General features: G+C 37.1%; 1 protein-coding gene and 1 long non-coding RNA gene across 2 annotated transcripts in view; both read right to left on the bottom strand.

The window, feature by feature from the left end:
• LOC127072715 (fez family zinc finger protein erm-like) overlaps positions 1-8753 on the bottom strand; it is a 15975-nt gene extending 7222 nt beyond the window's left edge. The window contains exons 1-4 of the mRNA XM_051013356.1: positions 6590-8753; positions 5053-6414; positions 3776-4304; positions 1-3388 (exon numbers count right to left, since the gene is read on the bottom strand). The exon at positions 1-3388 is cut by the window's left edge and continues 7222 nt beyond it. Coding sequence (XP_050869313.1) covers positions 3862-4304; positions 5053-6414; positions 6590-6755 — 1971 coding nt within the window. The 5' untranslated portion in view covers positions 6756-8753 and the 3' untranslated portion in view covers positions 1-3388; positions 3776-3861. The remainder of the gene's footprint in view (positions 3389-3775; positions 4305-5052; positions 6415-6589) is intronic.
• A 354-nt stretch (positions 8754-9107) lies between these two features.
• LOC127072909 (uncharacterized) lies at positions 9108-11024 on the bottom strand. The gene is made up of 2 exons (XR_007785612.1): positions 10577-11024; positions 9108-9637 (listed from the first exon to the last, which is right to left on the bottom strand). It is a non-coding gene; the product is annotated as an uncharacterized LOC127072909 (long non-coding RNA).

The following is an 11024-nucleotide window of genomic DNA, read 5'->3' on the forward strand; positions in this document are numbered from 1 at the left end:
GCGTGTAAGAAATAAGAGAACGGTTAATATAAAATAAAAAAAGTCGCTATACAATTACATGAGCCCCACGATAGGCAACTAGGAAAGTTATACAAATCAAGCGTAATTTGTTGACTAGAGCTTAGAGTTTCTGTGCATCCTTCCTTTTTATCTTTCTTTCTTTTTCTATTTCTTTACTTTTTTTTATCCTTCTTTTTCTTTTTTTTTCTTTTCTATATTAATTACGAATTGCACTAATACTCCTAATTATTTCTTCGTCTTTTTGGTATCCTTATTTTTTATTTATTTATTTATCCTTTTTTTTATTATTTTTTTTTCTTTTTTCAATTTAATCTTCTTGAGTCTGCCTTGTGTACGTTCATTCGTGTAAATACTTGGTGAAATATCATGAATTATGTTCCACTGGTGTTCTTCGTTACCTTGTGTTACTTCATCTCTCTCTCTCTCTCTCTTTTCAAACTAGATCCTTCCTTCTTTCTCGATCATAAAGATCTATCTATTTTTATTATCTCTCTTTCTCTCTCTCTCTCTCTCTCTCTCTCTCTCTCTCTCTTTCATACGTTGTATCCGTGTGAAAAAAAAAAACTTCGGATTTTAATCGGATCGAAGTGATATAAACGCGCTTCCTCATCTCTACGATTAATAGTAAGAATCGATAAGTGATAAAACATGTATGTATATATAATGTATATGTATATGTATATGTGGAAATCGGTTATTAGTAACATACACACACAGACACACACATACAGACGTATGCGTGTGCGTGTCTATGTGTGTTTGTGCGAGTAGTTGTGTAGGCAGAGGAAATGATGTTCTATTATTCAGGGTAGCAGAGAACGAGTGACCCTTTTGCCTCTGAATAGTCATTTATGCGTTCAACAGGTGGTCCAATTAGCGCGAATTTTGATGAAAATGTCTCGCGAGATACCTTATATAACGAGTTGTATTAAGAATGTTCTCGAAAAAAAGAAAGAAAAAAGAAGGAAAAAAAAAGAAAAAAGAATTTTTTTGTATTTTTAAACTGGCGCGATCAGAGAGAGGGGAAGAAGAAGAAGAAGAAGAAGAAGAAGAAGAAGAAGAAGAAGAAGAAGAAGAAGAAGTAGGAGGAGGGGAAGAAGGGACTTTCGCACAAACTCGTTGCTACGAATCTCCCTAAGATTCTCGGACCCTATTTTAACCCTTTACAGGTGTCGATTGGTCGAGTTCAAACACAGTTATTACGTGATCTCTCTCTCTCTCTCTCTCTCTCTCTCTCTCTCTCTGCGATCTACCCCCTCTCACTTTGTATTTTTTTTCCCCTTCTAAATATTTTTTTTTGTTTTTCTTTTTTTTTGTTTTTTTTTTATCTATTTTTCTTTATCTATCTCATTTCGTATCTTTTTTTCATTTTTTTTGGCATAATTTTTTCTGTATCCTTTTTATTTTTTCTTTTTACCTCCTCAATTTTTTTTTCCTTTTTCTTTTTTTTCCTCTTTTTTTCTCCTTTTTTTTTTTTTTTTATTCGATTACTTATTTATCTTCCCTCGACGCTTTTTAAAAAAGCATTAAAGTACTTCTCTTCGTCTTCGTTATCCGACAAAATAATGGTCCCTCGATAATATTGCAACGATTTTTTGTTCATTTTTATCATTTCACTCTTATCCGGTTTCTCGTATATATCATATATAGATATACACATACGTATACATATATATACATATACATATATGTATATATGTATATATTTTTTTGTTCATTTGTTCTTCTTCTTCTTTTAATTCTTTCCTTTCGTCTTCTTTTTCTTTGTTCATTTTTCTATTTCTTTTCTTTTCATTCTTCCTTTTTTTTTTTTTTCGTTCAAAGGACGTTAATCTCGAGATATCAAAATGATCGCGAATACGTTATGATAAATGGGAAATTTATTTGAGAAGATTAAACGAGGACTGACTTCGTTTCAAAGACAAAACAGATGTGTTTACTATAAACGGATATTATCATCCTTTCTCACCAGAAACATATCTATGCATCTATGTATGAATGTATGCAAGTATATATTATATATATATCTATGTGTATGTATGTATATATAAACATACACAGGCTGATGTGATTCTCTAAAGTCAGTTCTCTCGTTGTTGGACCTTACGTACTTATATATGTATATATGTATACGTAACGTTAGTATCGTTTCAAAAGAAATTTCCCTTTTTATACATTTTCGCGAATACAAACGTGATTGTAATTTGTATGTATGTATACATGTATGTGAGTATGTATGTATGTATGTATGTACGTATGCACGTATGCATGTATATATGTATGCCTGTACGTATGTACAAGCACAGTACATTTTCGGTCACATTTTCGGTAAATTTTCGCCTTAATTAATAAAATTTCTCGAAGATTAGGAAATATTAATAATAAGTTCGAAACTGGTCTGTGAAATCGATCCTATTGATTTATAGATCAAATTTCATTTTTTTTTCTTGTTCTTTTTTTTGTTTTTTTTTTGTTTTTTTTTTTATGACTCATTATCACAACGTTCTCACGATAATCTCTCATGATTATCCTATTTTCGATGATATTCCGAGTTTTTTTTTCCTTTTTTTTAAATGATTTTCAAACTTTATATATATATATATATGTACGTATATATACATATATATTATTTTTTTGTCTTTTGCAAATTCGATCGAGATACATACGTCGAAGAGCAGGCTTATAGAAAAGATGACGCTTTGACGTCGCGCGTCTCGTGTACATATGTATATGTATAAAAAAATGTATCCAACCCCCCCCCCTCAAGTCCTTGCCTGTATCCTCCCCTCTCCTGCATCCCCACTACCCCACTCCGGCCGATAAAAGAAAAATTTCGCAAATATTTTTGTTCTTTTCGTTTCTTTTTTTTTTCTTTTTTTTTCTTTTTCTTTTTTAACACGGCGAAACTCTTCGAGAAGGAAACATACGTATTATTGTGTAATCGCTTTGGAACTAAGCGAACGCGAATGTAGTTAACAGCTGTAGAAAGTTTTCAAGCGAAGCGATCGAAAGCAGCAATCTTTCTCTTCTCTCTCTCTCTCTCTCTCTTTCTCTATCTCTTTTTTTTCTATTTGAAAAATGAATCCATTGTTGCTTCGATCCGATATATGCGTGATCGAATAGAATGAGTTTGTTAGTCGAGATCGTTTAATCGGGGCAACGATCTCATTGGAATCTCCTTTCTGGTTCACCTATGGTAAGTTGCGTGTCTCCTACGTAAGAGTACAACTACGTATTCGGATCTATGTTGGCCTTTGATCGTGTTCCTTTTTGCTTGTTTCTTTTTTATTTTTTATTTGTAGACCGTTGATCTCCGTACCTCTCGGTTGCCCTGGATATTGTAGTCTATTTCTTTCACTGGCATGTGCTGCAAACGATGAATGTTCTGATTACAAAAGGATATGTGTGTGTGTGTGTGTATATATAGTGAGACTACATGCTCTAGTAACATCTAGTAACAAGATATAATTATATATGTTGTATGCATATTTTGAGATTATGTCAATAACTAAAATGTCAGAATTTGTAATATTTTGTATTATGTGATTAAAAAAATAAAGTGTGTTCAAGTATTTTTTATTAGAAATTCTGACACGTTATATATTATTTAATACATATTTATGATATTTAATATATAAATATCATGAGTATATATATATATATGATATGATCTGTGATAATCTATGATAAGTCTATGATATCCAGATATAATATCATAATATATATATATTCAAAGGAAAAAGGAAAATCTTACCGAAATTTGTCACGTTTCTGTAGTCGTTATTTTATGAAATATTAGTCGTCTTAATCCTTTGTTTCTTTTCAGGCACGTTATATTTTTTACGGCGAGGTGTCAACGTCGTTGCTACTTTCATCGCCGTTTTCTCTTTGACACGCCGACTCGAGATGTTTGTTCAGGTACGACTTAAGGGCAAAGGACTTATGACACTTAGGACATTCGTAATTCTTATCGGCCGAATGAGTTTGCATATGGGCTCTTAAGTTGGAACGATCGGCGAACGCCTTACCGCAGTGTGCACATCCATATGGTTTTTCACCTGTATGACTACGTAAATGACCTTGAAGTAGCCAAGGCCTTGAGAACATCTTTCCACAAATACCGCAGCTATGAGTAAGTTTGTGCGTTAACATATGCATTGCCAAAGCTGGCATACTAACGTACGCTTTGCCGCAATGAATGCATTTCTTTGCCGATTGTGAGTCGATACTGCGATGGGTCTGCTTGTGTCTCGATAAATTCGACGAGGTTGCATATTGTTTACCTGAGAACAGCGAAAGAAAGATATATACATATATATTATATACATATATATAAATATTTATTTTATTAGATGTAAATATTTAATGATATTTGAATATTCAAAGAAAGTTTAGATTGATTAGTAATTTTTTCTTATAGTTATAATTTTTTTATATAGATAATTAACAATGATATTTGTCTGAAATAAAAATTATTATAGTTGTGTGTAGAAAGTTGAAGTTTGTGTAAAATCTATTAATTTGCTTGAAATTATTGACAGAAGTCATATATATATATATATATATGTATGTATGTATATATGTATGTACGTATGTATGTATGTATGTAGTTATATTATTCGGTCACGTAGCAATAGAAATTCTGATCATTTTAAGGACCAGTCTATCTGTTGCTCTATGCAATCGTGAAATTAGAGACAAGGAGAGAGGGGGGGGGGAGAGGATAATCAGCACGTTCTACTGCATTGCATTGTACGTATCAAGACTAATTTGCTGTGCCCATCCTCTAGTAACAGATAGAACTCATTAGCTAGTCCGCCGTGCTTATACTACTCAATGTCGAAGTTCGAAGCAAAATTATGCGATTACGTACTTCCTAAGTCCACCGAACAATCCAAATATATCATTATAATTTTTATTTCTCTATCATCATAGAACCTATATTAAATTCAACCGTTTGATAGAAAAAAAATATTTTATCGGATAGTAGAGACGGTTAAAAAAAATAAAATTTATTGACGTAACACCTACCACATTCGCAACAGACGTAACGGCCAGTTTTCGATGTTTCCAGATTTTCAGCTGGTTCAGTTTCCGGTGTCTTTTGTAGAGAAAGTAGCTTCTTGTTTTTCGACCTGCCATCGGCGACCAGTAATGTGTCGTAAGTGTAAGTGGCAGCTTTAACTTCCGTTTGTTCGGTAACAGTTTGCACTTCCTTGTCTCTTTGGCTAGGTTGAGAATTAGGATTATTGTTCTCTATGTCGCTGCTGCATTCGGACGTAGGTGGTGTCAATGGCGGCGCTGTCTCGATCGGTTGACTCTGATGATGATGAAGTGGTTGTGGTTGTGGTTGTGGTTGTGGTTGTAGTTGTGGTTGTGGTTGTGGTTGTGGTTGTTGTTGTTGTTGTTGTTGATGCTGTTGTTGCATCGGTTGCTGATGCTGATGCTGTTGTTGTTGTTGTTGTTGTTGCTGTTGTTGTTGTTGTTGAGTTATAATCGACGTACATGGTATGGACGGCGTACTGTAAGTGAAGAGAATCTCTTGAACCGGTGAGAGTGGTATAAAGACACCACCCGATGTTTGCTGAACGATCGTCGTTGTCGGCTCATAAATGATACTCGTTGCTGCCTGCGGTGGTGGTTGTTGCTGTGGCTGATGATGATAGACGGTACCCGAACCGGTAAGATCGATCGTGTTTACTTGATAGATTGGTTGCTCGACAGGTTGGTACACCGTCATCTCTTGAACGTCAGTGGCAGGTGTTTCGATGACGCTTTGAGGACCGATCGCAACGCTCGGTGGTGGTAAAGGTGGCAACGACCTTGAAAGTTCGAGAAGATCGTGAGCTGCTTCGGTCTCGGCGGCCGAACGATCTTTGAACATCGAGGAAACATTCGAGGACGATATACTGTTGTTGCAACAAGACGTCGACCTTATTTTGGTATCGTCGGTAGAATGTTCCGTAGGGTCCTCGTTGGTATATCTCGTAGACATACAAGTAGAGGACAAGGTGGATGGATTACTTTGCGAGGAACGATGAGACGGCGAAAGAACGTTTGGCGTAACAAGTTCTCGCGTTTTTGACGTCGGCATGCTCGACATCGTCATTGTCGTCGTCATCGTCTTCGCCGTTGTCGTCGTAGCCGTCGTCGTAATCGTCGTCAACGTGGTGGTAGCCGTCGTTGTCGTTAATTTGACGTCATTGGATTCCAAGGACGACGGCGTTGATACGTCACTAGCCGATGTCGTGTAAGCTATCACCGTTGCCATCTCTACTTGAGGCAACTTCGGAGATTCCGACGCAGTACCCATCCCAAAATCTTCCTTCTTGCTCGTAGATTCTTTCGTATTGTTGTTCTCGGTGATGGTAGGCGTCCCCGTAGTTGTAATGTCTTTAACGACAGAGATAATAATCGTCAATGTCTAAACAAGAAATGTGTGCTTGTGCGCGCGCGTGCGTGCGTATTAGAAAGCAAAAAGAAGAAACAATTTATTGGAACATAACCCGTGTCGTACGTATAGATATTATATTCGATATATGTAAAATAAGTAATAATAGATGGATACCTTGCGCAACAGTGGGTGCAACGCTCCCTTCTATGGGTGAAACGGGCAACTGTATGGTCGTTGGCGATGGCGTGTTTCTACCACGACCCCAGCTTTCGAATCCTTTGGCAACGCTGGTAATGTACTTGTTGCACAGGGCCTTCTTAACCATGTAGCAGCGCGGCATCTTGAAGATTTATTTTAGTTTCCTTTTTCTTTTTTTTTTCCTTTTTTTCTTTCCTTTTTTCTTCTTCTCCCTTTCGCGAATAATAAAAGAATTTTCTATCCGGTATATATAGACGACTCGTTGATCGTTTAGTATACAACAGTTACATATACAATCGATCCGTCGTCGTTTTGTACTACTCTGCCATTGATACTTCAAAGACTTTCAAATCCTCCCCCTCTTTTTTTTTCTTCCCTTCTTTTTCTCTTTTCTTGTCTCCTTTGTCTCCCCTATCTCCTCTCGTCGAATTTCAAATCAATGTCGCAAACTCGTTTACATTCCCCTCGTCATATTTATCGAGATAATGAAACGTTATGGCTCACATCAATTTCATCTCGTTCATCATGTTCCTTCCTTCCTCCCTTCCTCCCTTCCTCCCCTTCTTTCACCGTTCGAATTCAATTTAAATCTTTGAAATTGTATGTATGTACGTCTACATACGTACCATACACATAGACCTACTTTGTTTTATCTCCTAATAATGCTCTCCGATCACAAGCCTTTGAGTCCTTTGATCAACGCATCAACGTATCATTCTGTTCATGAACCTCCTTTTGCGAATCTTTAAATACGCCATCGTCGTATCTGGCATCACACTTACTAACTTACTTACTTTATTTACTTACTTACTTACTTGCTTATTTTTCTTCTATCCCCAAAAGTGGGTTGCAGTTAAAAAAATTAATCCTTCTTCTTCTTCTTCTTGTTTTTCTTTTTCTTTGTTTTCTTTTTCTTTCTCAGTTGTAAAATCGTCGACGTCCAAAACTATCATCGAAGTTTTGATCTCGTAGATAAATAATGCTTTATTATTATTAACGACGATGATCTCTTTTCATCGAATAGAAGAAAATCTTATCGAAGATTTTGTAAATCGCTTTATATATATATATATACGTATGTGTGTTTTCCGGTGTGTGTATGTGTGTATGTGTCTATGTATATATATGTATATATATACATATACATATATTGGTGTAAATTTCTCTGACTAAATCTCCAACACAGCGTCAGTGTTTATACTTTAATCCTAATTGTCGTTGCACGGTGATTAGAAGTCTATATATATATATACATATATATATATATATACATATATATGCTATGTATCTATATTTATATATATATATACACATATATATGTATATAGAGATTTATTTCTTCTGTTCAAAAGTAGAGAATACTCGACGAATAATGATCAAGATGGACGAACCTTTAAGTTATCCGATAACCGTCCTGACACATACGTTTTTTTTAATAACGTACACATTTAATGTATGTATGTGTGTATATATGTATGTATGTATGTATGTATAACGATTAGAAACGTACCCGTTTGATCGTGCAATTGAAGTACATAATTTTATTTTTTCTTTTTTTTTTTCTTTTCTTTTCTTTTTCTTCCTCTTCCTTTTTTTTTTCCTTTGAGGATCGCTGCTCTATGGTATTTATAAGTGGATAAAAAGGTTAAATTTTTTCTCGGATGGATCGTGCGGTTTGCATCATTCGCGTGTCTCTTTGGTTACCTTATCTGTAATATTGCTTTCGTTGTATATTCACTGGGTGGAAGATTATATCGCATTGCGAGAGCTCATCGATACACTTAACAAACGTACGATAGGAGCGTTGTCGACATGTAAATTGGATAAATATTTACATCTACTCTTACACATGTATTTTTATTCCTTTTTTCTTCTCTTTTCACACTTTATCACTATTTCTCTCTCTTTTTCTCTCTATCTTTCTATATATATATTTTTTTCTCTCTTTTTTTTACATTACTCTAGCTCCTTGTAATCGTATTCTTCCTTAATAATTCCTTAGTCAGGAGCATCTCTCGATTGTACAAGAATCTTTATCGATCATTTACACTTTCGTTAGAACGATTAAAGAATATTGCGATCTCTTGTAGCTCGTAGAATTGTGCACCGTGTCATGATATATTTTTATTTTATCTCTCAAAAGTTTGGAGTAGTAGAAGCAACGGTACCAGCAGCACCAGCAGTACCACCACCAATAGCAGCACCAGTAGTAGCAGTAGTAGTAGCAGTAGCAGTAGCAGTAGTAGCAGCAACAGCACCAGCAGCAGCAGCAGCAGTTGTCAAAAGTACGTATCTCATCGAAACAAAGAAAGGCGAGCCGTTGCTTTCTGTTTCGTTTGCGTTTCGTGCGAGCGTGTCACAAAATATCACTGGTAAGAAATAATAAATCGAGAAAAAGAGGGGATGGTATGCGTACTCAAAAGTAGTACTAGTAATAGAGTAGTAGTAGTAGTAGTAGTAGTAGTAGTAGTAGTAGTAGTAGTAGTAGTAGTAGTAGCAGTAGTAGTAACAACGCTTTTGTTATTATAGCGTCGTCCACGTTCTTTTGCAGAGTTATCAAAAGAGAGAGAGAGAGAGAGAGAGAGAGAGAGAGAGAGAGAGAGAGAGAGAGAGAGAGAGAGAAAGAGAGAGAGAGAGAGAGAGGACAAGAGAATGAGAAATTAACAATAGCGGCAGCAGCAGTAGTAGTAGTAGTAGAGAACGGATTGAAGTCTGATGATTTAACAGGAGTTCTCTCTCGGTCTTTGGCGTTCTTTCCTTGCTTCCTTATTTCTTTCCTTCTTTCCTTCCTTCTTTCTTTCGTTTAATTTTTTTTCCTTTTTCTTTTCGAAAAACGTCGCCAAGCGTCGAAGAGGGTGGGTGTGCCTTTTGCAGGGACGAGCAACAAGTTGGACAACAGGTCCGCCGTGTTTGTCTATCGGTGTGTGTACGGTACCGCCTTACGTGTATGGTCGATAGTCCCTCTAGCAAGAGTCTCCTCTCCTCGTCCTTCTTCACCGGCTGCTGGTTTTTCTTCTTCGCGTTCTTTTACAGATATATATATATATATATATATATATATATATATATATATATATATATAAATATATATATATGTGTGTGTGTGTATGTACAATTTTTAAGAAGAACGCTTTAGCAAAAGCAGAAAAGCTTCGAGTATAGAAGATTTTTAATAATCCTTCTCTCTAGTCTCTTCGTACTCGTTGGCTACAGCAAACGATATTTGTCACTTTTTGGCGTAAGCAAGAAAGAGAGAGAGAGAGAGAGGGTTGGAAAGGGAGAGGGAGGGAGAAAGAGAGAGAGAGAGAGAGAGAGAGAGAGAGAGAGAGAGAGAGAGAGAGAGAGAGATAGACAGGTAGATAGATGGATGGATAGGGAAAAAGAAAAAAATATATATATATATATATATATATATATATATATATGTCTATATATATGTATATGTATATATAGATAGAGTCGGTAACACAGAAGGGAGGCTCTCCGTCGTTCTTTCCAGCACTGGCTGACACTGCCTTCGGTCCTCGGTAAGAAAATCAATGGATATATTCCGGGTTTCAGGAGCTGCCACACCACCGAGACCGCTCGACGAGCACGAACTAGTGATGCATTCGAGAGAGAGAAAGAGAGAGAGAGAGAGAGAGAGAAAATGCAAGAGAGTGAAAGAGAGTGTGTGTATGTATGTGTGTATGTATATTTGTGTGTGCGTGTACGTATGAGAGAGAAAGAGAGAGAAAGAGAGGATGTGCGCGCGAACACCAGTAGTATATCGCGAACGAGCCCGAACGGACGAAGCGAGCCACGAGGAGAACGAGAGAGAGAGAGAGCAAGAGAGAAGCGTTAAGGAGTAGGATGATGATGTCGAGGGATGAAGGAGAAGATAGAAGAGAGGAATAGAAGAGAGGACGGGGATGTGGCCGACGACGAGGAGTATAATGAAGGCCGAAGACGAAGATGTACCACCTGTGGGCGCAGAAGCAACAATTGTCCGCCGTGTATCGCGGTGGAGGGTAGCCCGACTACATGGCTCGTACCGGGTGTGGCTGGAGTGCAACTGCCAATGCAGCGTCGTCGCCGAGCGTCGCCCCGCTCGTCCTGGGCGCCTGCGTCCTTTTCTTCGTGTTTGTGCGGCTCCTTTTCGACATCCCACCCTCTATCTATCTATCTATCTATCTCTATCTCTCTCTCACTTCCCCCACCCCTCTCTCTCTCTCTCGCGTACATATACAGACGCACAGACGCGCACACACTCTCGCCCATCTCTATCTTTCCACCTTTTCCACGCTAGCACCCTAACGCTTGCGCCAACGCGAATTCTCTCTCTCTCTCTCGCTTTCTCTACTACTTCTACTTCTACTTCTTCTTCTTCTTCTTCTTCTCCTTCTCCTTCTCCTACTACCCCTTCCGTTTT

The sequence above is a fragment of the Vespula vulgaris genome, chromosome 1 (genome assembly GCF_905475345.1).
Source record: "Vespula vulgaris chromosome 1, iyVesVulg1.1, whole genome shotgun sequence".
Lineage (NCBI taxonomy): Eukaryota > Metazoa > Arthropoda > Insecta > Hymenoptera > Vespidae > Vespula > Vespula vulgaris.